Source organism: Rhinatrema bivittatum, chromosome 3 (genome assembly GCF_901001135.1).
Source record: "Rhinatrema bivittatum chromosome 3, aRhiBiv1.1, whole genome shotgun sequence".
Lineage (NCBI taxonomy): Eukaryota > Metazoa > Chordata > Amphibia > Gymnophiona > Rhinatrematidae > Rhinatrema > Rhinatrema bivittatum.
In genome coordinates this window covers 244,338,253-244,358,155 of record NC_042617.1, presented here as the reverse complement: position 1 = coordinate 244,358,155, position 19,903 = coordinate 244,338,253, and the positions used below count along the sequence as shown (strand labels likewise).

The 19,903-nt window shown below is 43.9% G+C and overlaps 2 protein-coding genes across 7 annotated transcripts in view; one reads left to right on the top strand and one right to left on the bottom strand.

Annotated features, from left to right (window-relative positions):
* The window catches only part of SRSF7 (serine and arginine rich splicing factor 7), a 148,875-nt gene extending 147,771 nt beyond the window's left edge, over nt 1-1,104 (bottom strand). For 3 of the 6 annotated variants that reach the window (XM_029594381.1, XM_029594386.1, XM_029594382.1), the window contains exon 1: nt 439-572. In XM_029594381.1, the coding sequence (XP_029450241.1) occupies nt 439-511 (73 nt within the window). In that variant the 5' untranslated portion in view covers nt 512-572. Of the gene's footprint in view, nt 1-438; nt 573-952 lie in introns of those variants that run through there. The other 3 variants (XM_029594384.1, XM_029594385.1, XM_029594383.1) reach the window with 2 other exon arrangements.
* GEMIN6 (gem nuclear organelle associated protein 6) overlaps nt 1,088-19,903 on the top strand; it is a 56,010-nt gene continuing 37,194 nt past the window's right edge. The window contains exon 1 of the mRNA XM_029594391.1: nt 1,088-1,158. The gene's annotated coding sequence lies outside the window, so the exon portion shown is untranslated. The remainder of the gene's footprint in view (nt 1,159-19,903) is intronic.

Here is a 19,903-nt window from a genome sequence, read left to right as displayed (position 1 = left end):
GGGGCTAAGGCCTAGCCAACATCATACCAACGCCAACACATCTGTCCAGCACAAAACAGAGAAAAGGGAAATCCTACAACGGTTCACACAACTCCCCGGAGCTTATATCTTTGTTTTCACGCATCTTCTCGCGGCAAGCATTTCTACGCCACAGGAAACTGAAGAGAACAGCCAAGGGCGCGCCACATGCAGTGGCGCCTCCATCTTTTCCTCACTCCCTCTACCTTAGAGAACGCCGTTTCCAGTAACAAAACATGCAAAACCATTAAACAATTTCAAAATCAAACATATTTAAGGGTTTATCTCAACTCACCGTGAATTACAAAAGGTTCACATACTTCAATATAAAAAGCTTTTTTTTAGTTAGAATACGCATTTCCTTTTAAAAAAAAAAAAAGAGAAAAGCATAATCATTTTTACAATACGAACATACCTAACCCCTTGTATTAGCAGTTAAGTTACCACGAGCACCCTTGAGGTTGCGATTTCTCTCATCATCATACGGCACCATCTAAAAGCTCCGCAAAAAGCTCCCGCGCCAGAGCGCGCGCGACGCAGCACGTGACCTCTTTCACTCGCGCCACAAAATGGAGGGCTATAGAGGAGGGGTGAGAGGAAATAGCACGCCTCTCAACCCAAATCCAGAGGTTTTCTTGCTACACGCCAAAGAACCGTAGTAATATAGATGCCCATTTCGTTCTAACCCTTTCACTACTACCGAGACTTTCTCTCTCCTTCAGTAGTCCCCTTACACCAAGGGGCTAAAGCCGCCATTTCAGCATCACCCGCTCGCCATGCGTAGATTCCACACCAAGATTTGACTTACAATCTTTCCACAATTTCAAGAAACCAAATTGCTTCTCATCTCATCACGGACCCAAGTCTAGCTAAGATGTAACTAATCACCACAACTATTCATTATTTTCCGCCTTATAACAAATATCTCATTTACCTCCTCCATACCGCCCGTAACGCGACATGCTTCCCGTCTCAACGTCCTTCCCCTTTCAGCAACTGCTTACTGCGCCCTCTACTGCATACGTTAAGCTTATACGTTTGAAAAAAAAAGTGTTGCTGCGCAGGCGTACAAACGGCTGACGACGCGAGACGAAGGGTGGAAAGGGGGACGCGACCGTTAGTTTCCCTGGTGACGCCAAGGTGATACAATAAGTTGTGGGTTAAAACTGCGGTCAAGTTAAGTTTCTTAAAGCACTGGTTGAAACTATATTTTTAAATTCCCGGTACAATAAGCCAGGGGTAAGCTACTGCACTAGGAGTTAAGAACCTGCACTGATTGGAAAACGTGCGCATAAATCCTTTTGGTTGGGACAAGGGCGCATACAAATATTCCCCAATTTCGCCCCCATTTTTTTCTTAAGATCACATCCGACGTTCTCAGATTTAAAGTGAGGTTCATTTTTATCATGGTTTATATAAGAAACGAACAAATCCTTCTTGGAAGGAAGGAGAGTGAACACAAGTTTAGTGAAACAGTATAAGTATATGCTTTTATTCAGGAACTTGCAAGCACAGGTGTCTTACAAAGTAGGCACACCCTCACAGAATTGTGCCTTTCAATTTATACATTTTTCAGCCTATGCAAGCCCCTCTCCCTGGGCCCCCCCCCAATATCTCCCTCTGATTTTACAAATTCCTTTTCCCAGGTGCTGTTCAGCTCCTACCAAGCCTTACCTTTCTGACTTCTTTTGTTTATACAAAATCCCTGCTCAAGCTACAAGAAGGAGGAGACCTGTGTCAAGCTTTATCTCTTAGACTCCTTTTGTTTATCTAAAGCCTTGGCATTAAGTTCTAAGCAACCTGAAAAAATATACAGAAAAGATGAAAAAATGCATTTCTGTACACCCTCCAACTTAATATCCTAGCAATATTAGGTCACTATTAGAAAAAAATAGTTTTTGGGGGTGGGGTGCTATATTCATTAAACGTAAACAACTTGGTTTTGCTATTCTGTGATGTTTCGCCTACAGTTGTTCCTGGCATTGTTTGCAGCTTTGTGCAGTTTCTTATGTATTCTTCATTTCCTACTTGTATGGTCCGATCTGTAGGTTTCATTCTGTTGTTGTTTCAATAAAAACCTTTAATAACAAAAAAAAAAGAAAAAAATAGTTTTTAAATCTGCCTGCCGTTCAGTAGGTTAGAAAAACAATGCTCTTTTTATTTCCTTGTACTCCTCATACACCTACCCTCTGGGTAGGTTGAATTATGAATTTTGTAATAAGCCAATGATATCTTTATCTTTTTTTTTTCCTAATGTTATTTCACATCGGCTTATATGTGTTTCTTAAGTATATTAATACTTTGTATGTATTGGTAAGTTATAAATAAATAAATAAAAAAGAAAAATGACTCTCAATTTTACCGACATCCATTTTCCTAACCTGTGGCTGTCAGCGGGTTCGAAAACTGACGCCAGTAAAATAGAGCGTCGGTTGAATCCAGGAAGTCAGACACAAGATGAGACGAACAATGGAACAGGAACCGGAAACTGGGAACTTGAAGAATCAGGAACACGAACAAACAGATACTGTAGCAACGAGTACTCGGAAACCAGGAACAGGAAACCAAGGAGACCTGTTGCAAAGGCGACGCTGAGGAGTGCAGCCTAAGTATTTATGTGCTGAAGGACGTCAGCATCCAGGTCCGCGGCCAGGTTCCCGCTGCGAGCCCTTTAAATCATTCACTGATGTGCTCGTGTGCGCCGAGGGAGGGGTGCGGCGCTGCCAGCGGCGTCTCTCCGCGAGGCCCACAGAGAGGCCTGAGTGGAGGCATCCTGGCTGGAGGTCCTGGGAAGCGGAGCAGGGCCGGAGGTGCTGGCGGGAGTCCGAGGTCGAGATCGGCGGCCCACTGCCACTAGCGACGAGGAGCTGGAACTGAAGCTTGTGCAGAGAGGTGAGAGGGCCGCACCGCAGGGCTGCCATAGGCAGCAAGCGTAACAGTACCCCCCCTTTACGCCCCCCTCCTGGAAGTCGGGATTTGCCCGGATGGGCACGATGAAAGCTCGAGAGGAGGGTCTTGTCCAAGATGTTACGAGCAGGCTCCCATGAATTTTCCTTGGGTCCATAACCCTCCCATCGGTGGCCTCTGCGGCGGATGTCCAGAACTTTGTGGACCTTATGTAACCGTCTCTTTTAGTCAGACAACTGATCCGTAAAGATAGACTTTTATTGCCAGCAAGATGCAGCTAAGACAAAGGCTTAGTACAACTGCATGCCCCTCCCCTCCAGGAGCAGACTCTTATGCACTTTACAGTTCTTATCTTTTACACATGCGTTCTAAGCATTGCTGAGCAAGCATATTCCGGCTGAAGGGGCTACTGACCCCCTCCCTAGACACCCTGGAACTTTCGTGAAACTTCTCCCATGTTCTGCAGGAGATGCTGCTGGGACTTGCAGTTCTGGAAAGGAATTCGCGAGTCTGCAGTAATACAGCCCATCACATAATACATCCATTGTTCTAATCTAGGTTACAGCAGTGAAAGCTTATCAGAGAATAAGAACAGCGAAGCCAAAAAAATGAAAATGTGCAATGTGCTGTCAGAGAGTTTCTCAATGTCCTAATTACAGCTGTATTGCAGACCTTAAGTAAACCCGTCATGAAGCAGGGAATTCTGGTACATGAAGTCCTTTGTCAGGTTGAAGCCTTCAGACCCCTTCACTTATACATGGTATCAGTCTCTGCCACCAATGCAGGTGGCTCAGGGACCTTCTGAGTAGGCCAGGACAACAATACCGGCCTAAGTAAGGAAACGTGGAAGGTATTATGTATACCCAAGGAAGGAGGCAACCGGAGCTGGTAAGTCTCCGGTCTGATGCATCGAGTAATCAGGAATGGTCCAATGAATCTCAGAGCGAATCTCTGTGAAGGGATTTAGAGTCTAATGTACTTGGTACTCAACCAGACTTTCTGGCCAGGAAGGAATTCAGGAGCTGCGCAGCGACGACTTTCAGCAGTCTTCTTGGCCCAGGAAGCGGTCTGGCGCAGGTGAAGATTCGTCTGTTCCCATAATGCCTTAAGGGTATCTGCAGTAGCTTGTGCCGCAGGAGAAGGCACGGAGAGAGGTATGGGTAGAGGTGGTCGAGGTTGTTTCCCATAGACTATAGAAAAAGGCGATGTTCCAGTAGCTGTGGCGATGTGAGAGTTGTGGGAAAACTCTGCCCAGGATAAGAGGTCCGACTAGTTGCCTTGTTGGTCACTGATATAGGCCCACAGGAACACCTTCAACGAGCGATTCATTCGTTTCAGCTTGTCCGTTGGCCTGAAGGTGATAGGGGTCGTGAGGCTGATATTAATACTGAATTTTCAGCAAAAGCAGCGCCAATATCTGGCGATGAATTGAGGACCTCGATCGGAAACAATATCCACTGGTAGGCCATGCAGTCTAAAAATGTGATGAAAAAAGAGACGTGCTAGCTCTGGTGCCAATGGTAGGCCCGGAAGAGGTACAAAATGGGCCATTTTAGAAAAACAGTCTATGATGACCCATATCATGGTATTTCCCTTAGAAGGAGGCAGATCTATGATGAAATCAGTAGATAAGTGAGTCCACGACTCTTCAGGTGCTGGAAGTGGTTGTAAAAGTCCCCAAGGTCGCCTGACCGGGGGTTTTCGTTGTGCGCAAACATTACAGGAATCAACATATGCCTTAGCGTCGGAGACCAGGGTAGGCCACCAGAAAAACCTCTGGAGCAGTGCCACGGTTTGCGCACGTCATGAGTGGCTGGCAAAGTTGGAGTCATGTGCCCAGCGAAGGACTCTTTCCCGGAGTTGTCGGGGCACCACGGGTTTTCCAGGAGGGACCGGATGGGTAGCAGTCACGGAAATACAGGCTGGGCTGATGATCTGAGCTGGCTCTTCGGGGATGTCCTCAGGTTCAAAAGACCGGGATAAGGCGTCTGCCCAGTGATTCTTATCTGTAGGGCGGTAACGGTGCTCAAAGTCAAACCTTGAGAAAAATAAGGCCCATGGAGCTTGACGGACATTGAGGCGCTGGGCATGGCTTAGATGTTCTAAGTTTTTGTGGGCAGTGAACACCGTGAATTTATGTTGTGTGCCCTCAAGCCACGGGCGCCACTCTTCAAGAGCCAATTTAATGGCGAGAAGTTCGCGGACGTGTACTTCGTTGCCTCCCTGGTGATTTCCTCGTGTTCCTGTTCCTTCCATGTTCCTGATACTGGTTTTGTCTTCTCCGTAAGCTAAACTTACGGACTGATCTCTTCCGGACTCGACCATTGTTTCACCTGACCACGTCATTGATCTTCTCCTGGACCTGACCACTGCTTTGCCTGACCACGCCATTGATCTCCTGGACCCAACCACTGCTTTGCCTGACCACACTGTACAGCTTAGAGCGGTCAGAGTAGCTTAACTGAAGTCCTTGCTAACTCAAAGGTGGTAGCGAAGCGGAGGCTTTAAATACCCGGAGGTATTGAAGTCATGCGGTGGGGACGCCCCCGAGGTTCCCGCCATGACGTGTATTTGAGTGTAAGAGATGTGCGCATGCATGCCCTAGGAAGCCATGGGAGTGAGCATGGCGGACTGGAATGCCCATGCTACGCTGGAGACGCCGAAGCCCTCGGCACTCGGCACCGGAGGCAGCCATCCTGCCCAAAGAGGAGGAAAATGGAAGAAAAGAGGTAAGGCAGAGTGGTCGCAGCCGTCTGCGACCGATGGATGCAACAGTACCCCCCCTTCAAAGGGCCCCCTCCAAGACCTCTTCCAGGTGGTCTGGGTTTTCGTGAGTGTGCCAGATGGAATTGACGTACCAGCTCTTTATCTGTAATGTTGGCCAGTGGTTCCCAGGAGTTCCCTTCTGGGCCATAGTTCTCCCATGAGATGAGATATTCCCATGTCTTGTCATCTTCAGTATCCAGACTGGTAGGTTCTGGGGTTTTCCTGAAGAATTCGGAGAGCATCACTGGCTTTAATAGAGATACATGAAATGCATTATGTATCTTCAATGATGGAGGCAGTTTTAGACTGTACGTCAGATTCCCTAATCACCGAAGGATGGCAAAGGGTCCCACATAGCGAGGTGCAAATCTTGCGGAAGGAAGGAAGAATGAATAGAACTCTCAAACAGTTCCTCTGCGCCTATGTCAGTTCACGTCAGAATGACTGGGCTGAACTGTTGCCCTGGGCTGAATTCGCCATCAATATACAGCAGGATTAAAGACTGAAGAATTGTTCTGAAGTCTTGATGAAAGAGACGTTTCAGCATGTGGAGCTTAAAGAAAGAGTTTTTTACTGTTAGGGATATGTGGTGTGACATGGAAGTTGATAGTGACTCCAAGGTTGTGGGCTTTGGATGTGATTGGTAAAAGAGTACCATTAAGATCAAGATGAGCAGGAGGTCTGCAGTCAGACATTGGGATGGAAGATAAATGTACAATTTCTGTTTTTGAGGTGTTAAGTTTCAGACGATTGTGAGAAAGCCAGGATTTTATGGTGTTGATGTATAAGGAAACCAAAGATAAGAGTGTTGGACCATGATTTTGAGTACGGAACTAAAAACTTATTTATTTATTTATTTATTTTTCCAAATCTTTCTATACCGGTGTACGGACCAAGTCTTCACATTGGTTTACAGTCTCATAATATATACAATATCAGCAATAAAATAACAATTCATACATACTATCAGCATTCAACTAGCATAATAAATACAACATTAAATAAATTCTAAAAACATATTACAACTAAAATACCTAAAAATTCCTTAAAAACTATATACTGCCTTCATCATTTCATTTTGCATCACCCTGAGCCTTGCATAAATCAGTTATTCTAGTTCTCAGAAAAAGCCTGTTTGAAAAGCCATGTCTTCAAAGGTTTTTTAAATTCGTGCATATATTTTGAATTGGATATTGAGACTGTCTAAAATATAGCACAATGGTAAAAGATAGATGTTAAACAGAATGGGGAAAAGTGAAGAACCTTGTGGGACCCCTGAGAAAATTGAATAATGCAAGGATGCACACGTCCCTATATGGATTTGATACTGACAATTGGTGAGGAAGGAGTTAAACCAGCTGTGAACCGTATCCAAGATACCAATTGAATGCAGTCTTGACAGTAATAGAGAATGATTAAGGGTGTCAAATGCTGCCAAGATATCTAAGAGCACTAGTATGAGCACCCCCATTTAATTTCCCTGCTTTTGCCCAAGTTACACAGTCCCAATTCTCTATACTTTCTGCACCTATTTTATGTTTTTCCAGGTTATTCTACCCTGTTCATTGTTATTTATCCAGGTTATTCCACCCTGTTCATTGTAAAACAAGACTTGTCTCTGTTATGTTTGCTGTTATAATGTAAACCGAAGTGATAATTAATCTTGTTAATTGAACCTCGGTATATAAAAGTTATAAATAAATAAATAGTATGTAATCAATGTTGGAGTCAAATCCTCTTAGTAGCGTATCAAAGGAGGAAATCAGCAGGGTTTCTCTACTGTGACTTTTTCGGAAACCGTGTTGGTTTGGGTGAAGAAGCTCATTATCGTAGAGGTAGTTGTTTAACTGGTAGAGAACAATAGATTCTGTTACTTTGGCCAGAGTAGAAAGTGACGCTATTGGGCGAAGATTGTTGAGGTTGGAGAAGTCTTCATTTTTCTTTTTTCGGATAGGTAGTACTGAGGTCAGTTTAAACTGGTCAGGATAAACACCAGTGAGTAGTGATTGATTTATGGGGTCAACAAGGAAATCGTATATTGGTAAACTAAGTGATTTCAGGTAGTGTCCAGGACAGGGATTGAAAGGAGAAAAGGATATTTTTGTTTTATGAAAAATGCGTATGACTGTGTCCGAGTCAGTGAGCAAGAATGATGACCAAGAACAGTCAGGTTTATGGATGAGGTCTTTAGGGTAGGGAAAATGTGTAAAGTCCAATGACATGTTGGTAATTTTGTCTTTAAATTATGAAGCAATTTGCTTGCAAAAATTGTTAGAGTAAAGGGGGAGCAAGCAATGGAAGAGAGAGGTTAACTGCTTCACTAGGTTAAATAGCACAGAAGTGTTACCATTGGCTGCTTTAATTTTAGATGAGTAAAAGTTCTTTTTTGCTAATGTGACTTCTTTCCTATATTTTCTGAGACAGATAAAGTAGAGTTTTTTTGAGTTAAGGGAATTATGTTTTTTCTAAGCGCATTCAGATTGTCGTAGTTTGGTTTTTAACATTTTGAGTTTGGTTGTATACAAGGGAACTGAGGGTTTGGGTTTAATGTGAAAACGAGAGATAGGGGCTAAGGAGTCTAGGACATTGGAAATGGAGTTATTCCAAAAGTCAACTGTTGAGTATTCCTTTCCAGATCATTTATATATATTGAAAAGCACCGGTCCAAGTACAGATCCCTGAGGCACTCCACTGTTTACCCTTTTCCACTGAGAAAATTGACCATTTAATCCTACTCTCTGTTTCCTGCTTTTAACCAGTTTGTAATCCACGAAAGGACATCGCCTCCTCGGCTTGCCTCTGACCATGCTTGAACTGATACCCGGAACTGACCTCTGCTTGCCTCTGACCACGCTTGGACTGATACCGGGATCTGACCTGTTTGCCTCTGACCAAGCTCGGACTGATATCTAGAACTGACCCTTGCTTTGGCTGACCATCCTCGGACGGATACCCTGGTTTTGACCCTTGTGCTCCATTCGGACCCTCTATTCGCTTCTCCTGGGACCACCAGGCCTGCCTGCTTTGACGCTGCCCACGACCTTCTTCGAGCCAGACCATTAGGCACTGCCAATTGTACCCGGAGTGTAACCGTCAGTAAAAAGTCAGGAAAGAGGTCCAGACAACTGATCCGCAAAGATAGACTTTTATTGCCAGCAAGATGCAGCTAAGACAAAGGCTTAGTACAAACTGCATGCCACTCCCCGTGGGGAGCGAACTTTTATACATTCTTTCAAGTAGGTGTAGCTTATAATCAGACCATTGTACACGTCATATAATAGACATGATATGTTAGACATTTTATAGCAGCAATCGTATTAATACAATACAAAATATTATTACAAAATGGTAGTGCGTTTCACTGAATGTCAGTACATAAGTGGGTAGTGCATGCCATTGCGTATCAAACGTTAGTGCATTCAATATGGCCGTGCGTTTCAATGCGTTTCAATGCTGGCGTCATTAATTAGAAGTTTTCAGTTTTCTCATTCATCTCGTTCATACAACGATTGTTCAGGATTACGCTCCTACAGGAGGACCTTCAGCTCCTGCCTTGTACCCATGGTCTCCAGTACTCTCAGTTCCGGTCTAGCTCGCCTGTTCACCGACAGCCGCACACCTCTACTCTTCGTGGGCACACCTCTCTGTCACCTCTCCGGGAGACCCCCAGAGGCCCACCTAAGCCCAGGCAGCCCGGGAATCCAAGGGCTCAACCCGTGGAGCCCCCGGGCCGTTATTGGTGAAGCTCCAGCTTGCCTCTGTCTCCTTGTGTGCTCCATCTCCTGGTGGCAGGTGCCCTCTGGCATCCCACAGAGGGTCGTACCAATCCTGCACCATGCCAGCGCAACAAAATGCAAGTGAGAATTTTCCATAGGGTTGTGTACTCCCCGATGAGGGCTTATCGACTGGGCATTATAACAACTGGTGAATGTTTGAAATGTGGTTCTCAACAGGCTTCATTAATACATTGTTTATGGTCATGTCAGGGAATCCAGGAATCTGTTCACAAACAGGTATCTGCTCTTTTTCATATGGATATCCAATGGTCATGTTCATTTTGTATACTTAACAATGACAATGGAGATGTCTCTATCAATAATAATAACATCTTGTTTTTTTCTAAGGCTTGTCTGATTGCTAAAAAAATGTTTATTGTTGCACTGGTTAAAACTTGGACCCCCTACAGGACCCATGTGGACATCCTTAATGACAGAGCTTTACCAGATGGAATATGGTTCTCTATACTTTTTTCACTTGGAAGAACATGCCATACTTGGTCAGACCAAGGGCCATCAAGCCCAGCATCCTGTCTCCAACAGTGGCCAATCCAGGCCATAAGAACCTGGCAAGTACCAAAAACTAAGTCTATTCCATGTTACTTAATAGCAGTGGCTATTTTCTAAGTCAACTTAATTAATAACAGGTAATGGACTTCTCCTCCAAGAACTTATCCAATCCTTTTTTTAAACCCAGCTACACTAACTGCACTAATGACATCCCCTGGCAACAAATTCCAGAGTTTAATTGTGCGTTGAGTGAAAAAGAACTTTCTCCAATTAGTTTTAAATGTCCCACATGCTAACTTCATGGAGTATTCCCTAGTCCTTCTATTATCCGAAAGAGTAAATAACAGATTCACATTTACCCATTCTAGACTTCTCATGATTTTAAACACCTCTATCATATCCCCCTCAGCCATCTCTTCTCCAAGCTGAACAGTCCTAACCTTTTTAGTCTTTCCTCATAGGGGAGCTGTTCCATCCCCTTTATCATTTTGTTCGCCCTTCTCTGTACCTTCTCCATTGCAACTATATCTTTTTTTGAGATGTGGCGACCAGAATTGTACACAGTATTCAAGGTGCAGTCTCACCATGCAGCGATACAGAGGCATTATGACATTTTCCGTTTTATTCACCATTCCCTTTCTAATAATTCCCAATATTGTTTGCTTTTTTTTGACTGCTGCAGCACACTGAACCAATGATTTCAACGTGTTATCCACTATGATGCCTAGATCTCTTTCTTGGGTGGTAGCTCCTAATATGGAACCTAACATTTTGTAACTATAGCATGGGTTATTTTTCTCTATATGCATCCACATTAAATTTCATCTGCCATTTGGATGCCCAATTTTCCAGTCTCACAAGGACTTCCTGCAATTTATCACAATCCACTTGTGATTTAACTGCTCTGAATAATTTTGTCTGATCTGCAAATTTGATTACATCACTCGTTGTATTCCTTTTCAGATCATTTATAAATATATTGAAAAGTACGGGTCCCAGTACAGATCCCTGAGGCACTCTACTGCCCACTCCCTTCCACTGAGAAAATTGTCCATTTAATCCTACTCTGTTTCCTGACTTTTAGCCAGTTTGTAATCCACGAAAGAACATCGCCACCTATCCCATGACTTTTTATTTGTCCTAGAAGCCTAAGTTAAGGCCTCCTAGTGAAGTGGCGTTAATAGAATCAGGACAAAAAACTGTATTGGAGTTGCTAGATCCTCAAAATTCCCCACGTGGGCTGACCGCATTAGGAGACACACTTGAACGGGGTGTCTCTCCTCGGGTCAATGAAACATATTTAAGCCCTGAGGCACCGGCTCCTCCATCACCGCCTGGTAGAGAGGGTGTATTGACCCTAGAGAATCCAGGGGTTACCCAGGAAGGGGCATTAAGCCCTTTGGAGATACAAGTTAAGAATAATGCCCAGTTTAAAGATTTGCATGTAATAGATCAGAAACAGTTTGAAAATGCTTGTTTGAGTTTATCACAAAGTCCAATCGAGATCCCCTTGGAGTCAAGTACACCTAAAGTATGTAATTCAGTAAAAGATGAACAAGAAAATATAGAAGTAGTCATAAAATCTGACATATTATTGTTAAAACCTAATAATATAACTATGGAAAGTCTATGGAACTGCCTGGTGAAGTTAGATACATCTATAAATTAACTAACTGAAGTAGTGATGAGAACTTCTGTGTTAAATGCAGCTGACTTAGAAAAGCAAAGAATGGCTGTAGATATAATAGATAAAAAACTATCTCAGGTAGAAAAAATTCAAAATCAACAGATTGTGGTAGGTGAAGTAGTAAATAAAAGATTGGAAAATTTAGAAAATATGGTAAGATCGCTAAATATAAGAGTTAATAATTTTCCTATTATAAAAAAGATAAACCCTATGGAATTATTCAGGAACTATCTGCTACAATCATTAAAAATATCTGAAAAATGTTTACCGGTCATAATAAGGGCATTTTACCTTGGGGGTAAGAGAAGTGGAGTGGAACAAGATCAAAAGGATTTAAGTGACAAAGGAATAGATAATGTTGGCAATTCCATAGATATATCAGATCTTTTGCAGAAATATCAGGATGAGTTAGATATAAAGACAAGGGGAACCCTGTTGTTTCAATTAGCTTTTTCAACAGATAAGGATAATATCATGAGATCCTTTTTCCGGAATAGAATTAATACTTTCTATGGTCAGAAGGTATGGATTTTCCCTGATCTTATCAAAACTACACAAGTCCGTAGAAAAAATTTTCTTCAGTATAGGGAGAAAGTATTAGAAAAAGGAGGTTGTTTTAAACTGAAATATCCATGCAAATGTAATATAAAACTGAATGGTCATAATTACCTTTTACAGATCCTATAGGTCTTAAAAACCTTCTTGAAAATTAATGACCGGTATAGAGTAATAATAGGATATAGATAATGCCAAGTTTTCTTAAAAATCTGTTCATTTTAGGGTAGAATTTCACTTCTATTTTCTCCTTATACTATTGTAATTAATGACATGAAGGATAGACTTTTATTACTTTAATCTTAGTTGTCATTATTTGTTTGCTTTAGTCAATCCTTGTAATGTTATATTATTTTATTTGTTGTAATTATTGGGAACAATAAATAAAGAATTAAAAAAAAAAAAAAGCAGCAAGTTTGCTTACAGTAAACGGTATTTCCGTAGATAGCAGGATGAATTAGCCATGCTGTCATGGGATCTGTCAATCAGGTCCGGGAGGCGGAGCTTTACCAAGCAGAGATTAGATTTTAGCTCTCTGCGGCTGCGCGTGTGTTCCCGTGCAGGAAAGTAACAGATTCTCCTCAGTCTGTGATTAAGCTGTAGTATAGTCAAAGAGATGGCGACTGCCAGGGAGGAGGGCGGGTCAGCATGGCTAATTCATCCTATCTATGGAAACACCGTTTACGGTAAGCAAACTTGCTTTTTCCCGTCGATAGCAGGGCTGAATTAGCCATGCTGTCATGGGAATCCCAAGCTCCCCATCACGTTGTTTATGATATATATGTTTGTACGTGATCATTAACAGTGTGGCAGTCACCGTGGTCAGGAGGATAGAGATTGTAGGATTGCGTGCCCTATCTTCACATCAGTGGCTGCTTATTGATCAAGGCAGCAGTGAGATGTAAAGGTATGGAGTGATGACCATGTAGCTGCCTTACAAATGTCTATGGGTTGTACATTTTTAAGGTATGCCAAGGAGGCCGCCGTTGCTCTGACTTGGTGAGCTTTAGGAACAGAATGTAGCTGTAAATTCTGTTTGTCGTAGCAGAATTTGATGCACTGTGCTATCAGCTGGAGATAGTCCAGGTGCCTTCGGGTCGAAAGAGACAAAGAGTTGAGAAACACGGGAGTCCGAGTTTGTTCTTTCTTTGTAGTATGCTAAAGCCCTTTTGCAATCTAGTGTATGCAGTAATTTTTCCCTATCATTTGCCTGAGGTTTAGGGAAAAAGATGGGTTGTTCTATGGTTTGATTGAGATGGAATTGAGAAACCACTTTTGGTAGGAAGCACGGGTGAATTCTGAGAACCACCTTTTGGTGATGAAACTGTAAATATGGAGAATAATGGACCAAGGCCTGTAATTCACTGACTTGTCGCGCTGATGTTACTGCAACCAGGAATACAACCTTCCATGTGAGGTATTTAATATGTGCCGAGTCCATGGGTTCAAACGGGGAAAGCATGAGCTGTTCAAGAACTATGTTGAGGTTCCACGGAACTGGAGGCTTAGAGATCGGAGGACGAAAGTGAGTTAACCCCTTAATGAAACGAGATAGTAAGGGGTGATTTGATATAGGAATATTGTTAACTGGTCTATGATATGCCCCTATGGCACTGAGATGAACTCTAATGGATGACGTTGCAAGACCAGCTGCATATAGTGTATGAAGATAATCCATGAGTAGCTCAGGTGAGCAGTCCAATGGTGGTACGCCCTTGGAAGTGCACCAGGTAGAGTAGCGTTTCCATTTATAGCTATAATTTTTCCTCGTTGAGAGTTTCCTGGATTCTAGCAAGATGAACTGTGCCGAAGCGGAAACTCCTTGTTCTGTTGAAAGGAGCCTCTCAATCTCCATGCTGTCAAATGGAGAGGTGAGTGTAGAAGTGTCCCTTGATCTTGGAACAGAAGATCTGGGCGATTCGGTAACCGAATTGGGTCCATGATTGATAGTCGGAGAAGGAAACTGTACCACGGCTGCCTTGGCCAGGCCGGGGCTATGAGTATCAGTTGAGCTTTGTCTGTTATGCACTTTTGGATTGTCCTGGTTATGAGTGGTATTGGAGGAAAGGCATACAGGAGGCCTGTCGTCCACGGGATGAAGAAGGCATCCTGAGTGAGTCTGAACTGGCTTGGTCTTATCGAGCAGAATTTGGGAACTTGAGCGTTGATTTCCTTTGCAAAGAGATCTATCGAGGGCGTCCCCCACTGAATGAAGATATCTTGGGCTACATCCGAATTGAGTGTCCATTCGTGAGGATGAAAGATGCGACTTAGCCTGTCTGCTCTTGTATTTGCCACTCCTGGTAGGTAAGTTGCTTGCAGATGTATGCAAAGTCGGTGAGCATGTTTGAAGATTGTCAGGGTCTCCTTGCAAAGGGACCATGAACCGGACCCTCCTTGCTTGTTGATATAAAACATTGCCACTTGATTATCTGTGTAGATCATGACCCTGCGGCCCTTTAAGTGATCTTGAAACACTTGTAATGCATTTCGAATTGCTCTGAGCGCCAATAAATTTATCTGCAGGGTCTGTTCGGAGATTGTCCATAACCCTTGCGTTTCGTAAATCTCAAGATGTGCTCCCCATCCCTTGCAAGACGCATCTGTGGTTAAGACTGCGTTGTGAGGAGGGGGACTGAATAATGCCCCCTTGGAAAGGGTGGAGTCTAGGAGCCACAATGTTATGTCCTGTCTCATCTCGGAGGTCAACAATAACTTCTGTGTCAACGGTTGTGAGTGTTGCTTCCATTGACGTTTTAATCCCCATTGCAGGCGTCTCATGTGTAGCCTGGTGTTGGGAACCGTGAAAATAGCCGCTGCTGTGTGGCCTAGGACTACTAAAATTTGTCTCGCCGAAGGCCTTTGAGTATGGTTCAACACATTGAGAAGTTGACGCAGGTGTGATATCCTGTCGTTTGTTAGGTATGCCCGGTTGCAAGTGGCATGCTCCTATGAATTGCAGCTGTTGTGTTGGTTGTAGGTGTGATTTCTGAAAATTGATCACCAGCCCTAATTCCTGTAAGCACTCTATCACCCGTTGGAGGTGGTCAATCAAGATGTCCGAAGTCGAGGCGATTATCAGCCATTCGTCCAGATATGGAAAAATGGTTATACCCTGTTATCTGAGATGAGCCACCACCGCAACCATGCATTTGGTGAAAACCCTGGGTGCAGCTGATAGTCCAAAGGAGAGAACTTTGTACTGGTAGTGGTGATGCCTGTAGCGAAAGCATAGGTAATGCCAAGAGGATGGATGGATTGGAATATGTGTGTAAGCATCCTTCAGATCAATGGAACACATCCAGTCATTGGGTTGAATCAGAGGTAGGATCAATTTCAACGATACCATCTTGAATTTCTCTTTGGTCAGGAATTTGTTCAATTCCCGCAGATCTAGTATGGGACGAAGGCCACCCGACTTTTTGGGTATGAGGAAGTTTGGGGAATAAAACCCTGCCTATCGGGTCTTCGGGGAAATCCTTCAAATGGCCTGTTGTTTGCGAAGCAAAGCAATTTCCTCCCCCAGTTGTGGTTGGAAACTTTGATTCTTTAGAGTGGAAAGGTGAGGTAGTATGGGTTTTGTGGTAAATTGGAGTTGGTAACCGTGTCGTACTATCTCTAAAACCCATTGATCGGATGTTATTCTCTCCCAGGCTGCCAGGCCTGGGAGAGAATGGTGGTGGTGGCTGGATTATTAAAACGATAGCGTTGATTTTACTGCAGCAGCCGGTTGTTGTGTCTGCTGTCTCTGGTTACGTGGCTTACCCCTACGTTGGGTTGGGGTGTGCTGTTGCGGCAGAGGATGCTGGTAAGATGGATAAGTCTGTGTACGAAAGGATTGATAAGACCTGTAAGGTCTACGGGCATAGGATTGTCGACAAGTAGATCCGACGTTACAATGCGTGGTCGAGTAGTGAGATTGTGATGTTAAGGATTGGACTGCTAGAGCTTCCTCTTAATTTGCTGGAACATAACCATGCCATCCTACGGGCTGCGATGGCTGTTGCAGACGCCCTGGAAGATGTTTCAAATCCCTCATATATCGACCACAGAAGGTGTCGAGAACACTCCTCCATGTCATGAAGAGGCGGTGGTATCTAATCTGCCGTCGAGGAAAGCATACCTTTTGTGGCTTGTATGCACTCATATAGGTATTGTACCATGTAGAATTGATGGTGCATAATGCGGGCATTCAACATGGCGTTGTGGTACATCTTTCTGCCAAATTCATCTAAATATCGGTTATCTTTGCCCGGTGGATATAAGGTATACGACTTTGCTTTTTTGAATCTTTGCATCACAGACTCCACCACAGTTGAAGCATGCGGTAATTGTGGCATAGAGTAAGGCAATGTTTTCCGCATATGAAATTTTATATCCGTTTTCCTTGAAACCGCTGACAGAGAGTAAAGTGTTTCCCAGGATTTCTGTAAGACGGTATGTAGGAGTTCTTGTGGTGGAAGAAATGTTGGTTCTCCTGGAGCATCAAAAATTTTTAGGAGACCAAAGGTTTCTGATCTAGGGTCTGTCTCCTTTTGGACCTCCAGGTGTAATATCGTACCCAATTTTTCTAACAATTTTGGATACGTAAGGTCCTCTGGAGGGGAATACGGTTCCTGCGGTTGTTCCTGCAGGTCCGATGGGAATCTGGTAGATGATGATGGGGATGTTTGCGGAGACATGGAATCGATAGGTGTATCTTGCTTTTGAATTGGTGAAGTTGGTCGTTTTGTTATTGGGGATGCCGGAGGCTCCACCGACGGTTCTCTGGAAGTATGTGTACTGTGTTCCGGGGAAGTCACAGATAGTTCGTTAGTCATCTTAAAGGATGATTCAAGAGTTTCATAAAACCCTGCTAGCAATTGGGATAATTGAAAAAATGCCTCTTTTGTGTGAGGAGGCATTGTTGAACGACCAGATTGTTTTGGTAACTCACTTGCTTTAGGTTCACCGGAGGTATTTGAGGGAAAGTACTTGGAACGTCATATTTCTTCCCCATCTTGCCATCTGCAGCCCCAACAGAATTATCTGAGGATGTAGATGCATTAGAGGAAGTGGCTTGTATTATTTCTCTATGAGATAAGGTCTTTGCACCTTGTGCGTGAGACGACATAGAAGTAGAAGGGCTTACTTTCCATTTTTCATTCATCTTCAAAGCCTTTTTGTGGTGCGAGTGATGTGAATGTCTATGGTGATGGCATGACGATGATCCTGTGTGGATCCCACGTCCAGACAGCGATCGTCTTCTATGTTTTGTTTTCAAACCTGTAGAAGTAGATCTCGAAGAACATGAAGTATCTGAGCGGTTTGATGTTACATCTGGAGAGGTGGAATGAGATACCTCTGGGGACTCATGTCGTCATTTTAACCCAAGTTGTATTGGATGAGCTGGGTGTTTGGACTTATGAAATGCTTTCTGTGGTGCATCTTGCGGCGCCGTAAGTTTGTGCGCCATCAGGGGTCCAATGTGCTGCCTAGGCGTCGGGCTCCTTGACGCTCTATGTTGTTGTTGTCCACTGTGTGCCGATGTCCTCGGCGCCTTGTGCACAGATGTCTCCGGCGCCGAGTGCGCAGACGTTTTGTGTGTTGATGGTGTTTTGGGTGCAGAAGTTTTATGCGCCGATGGTGTTTTGGACGCAGAAGTTTTATGCGCCGATGGTACCTTGGGCGCAGAAGTTTTAGGTGCTTAAGTTTTAGGGGCCGCTGTTTCCGGCGCTGATAGTTCAGGCTCTCTCGGTCCTCTCGGATCCGATGGCCTATGTCGTCGTGGCAAGTCCTTACGTCCAAGCCTGGAGGGGAGAGGATCCCACAAGGACGCTCGTTTCTGAGATGGAGCCGTTGTTGTCGAGGGGCCAGGCGAAGAATGAGCCTCTAATGGCTCCGAAAGACTGAGAGGTTCCCGCATTCGATAAGCCCGCTGTTTTTGGGCCCTCGGGGACATTCGGGCACAAAATTCACAGTCTTGTAGGTTGTGGTCTGGCCCCAGGCATCTGTAACATCGGTCATGGCCATCTGTGACCGACATTACTTTGCCACAGGTACAGGGTTTAAACCCCGATTTTTTAGACATTTTAAGAAAACAATAAAACGCTGAGGAGAAGTCAGCTCCGCGTGCGATCCTGCGCACGGAAAGAACAGACTGAGGAGAATCTGTTACTTTCCTGAGCGGGAACACACGTGCAGCCGCAGAGAGCTAAAATCTAATCTCTGCTTGGTAAAGCTCCACCTCCCGGACCTGATTGACAGATCCCGTGACAGCATGGCTAATTCAGGCCTGCTAACAACAGGAAAAACCATGTCTTTATATATGTTCTGTGATTTTGATATTTAGAACACTTTCCACTATTTTTCCTGGCACTGAAGTCAGGCTAACTGGTCTGTAGTTTCCCAGATTGCCCCTGGAGCCCTTTTTAAATATTGGGGTTACATTAGCCACCCTCCAGTCTTCAGGTACAATTGTTGATTTTAATGATAGGTTACAAATTTTTACTAATAGATCTGAAATTTCATTTTTTAGTTCCTTCAGAACCCTGGAGTGTATGCCATCTGGTCCAGGTGATTTACTACTCTTCAGTTTGTCATTCAGGCCTACCACATCTTCTAGGTTCACCATGATTTGGTTCAGTTCATCTGAATCATTACCCATGAAAAACTTCTCCAGAACTGGTATCTCCCCAAAATCCTCTTCAGTAAACAGCGAAGCAAAGAAATCGTTTAATCTTTCCATGATGGCCTTATCTTCTCTAAGTGCCCCTTTAACCCCTCGATCACCTAACAGTCCAACTGACTCCCTCACAGGCTTTCTGCTTCGGATATATTTTTATAAGTTTTTTCTGTGAGTTTTTGCCTCTACGGCCAACTTCTTTTCAAATTCTCTCTTAGCCTGTCTTATCAATGTCTTACATTTAACTTACCAAAGCTTATACTTTATCCAATTTTCTTCTGTTGGATCCTTCTTACAAATTTTGAATGAAGATCTTTTGGCTAAAATAGCATCTTTGTGTATGGCGAACAACCTTATGAGATGTCCCTCTGCCCATCTCATCAGTCTTGCTGCCTCCCTCTCTAATTGAGGGTTCTAGGTGCCCCCTTGCTTGTTCATGTACAGTAATGCCGTTGTGCTGTTTGAAAGCACTCTCATTGCTTCTGACTTTCCTCTTGAGCATAACACCTGAAGCATCAGTCTTATTGCTCTTAATTCCACAGGCTCATTGACAAGGCAGCCACTTTCTCTGTCCAACCACCCTGTGCCAACTGCCCTTTGCATTGGGCTTCCCAAATTGTTTGGCTGGCATCTGCCTGGTCCATACGAGCGGAACCAGGATCACTCCTATGAGCAGACTTCTCCCCCTTAGCCACCACCGGAGGCTAGCTTTGGCTTTAAATGGTAGTCTGATCCTCTCCTCATATTTTTGCTATTGGGCTTCCAATGGGAGAATAATGCTCTCTGTAGTGGGCACATATGTGCCCTCACCCAGGAGATTACCTCTATTGCTTCTGTCATTGAGCCCAAAACTGTAGGTATTTTCTTGCTCTTGGCTTCTTGTTCACTGCCAGCCTGCTCACCTGGGCTGTTGGCTTCTCGATTCTCTCCTGCATCATAAAATTTGTCCCTTGACTGGTATTGAACAGCACCCCTAAGTACACCAAGATTTGAAAAGGATGTAAATGGCTTTTGGCATCG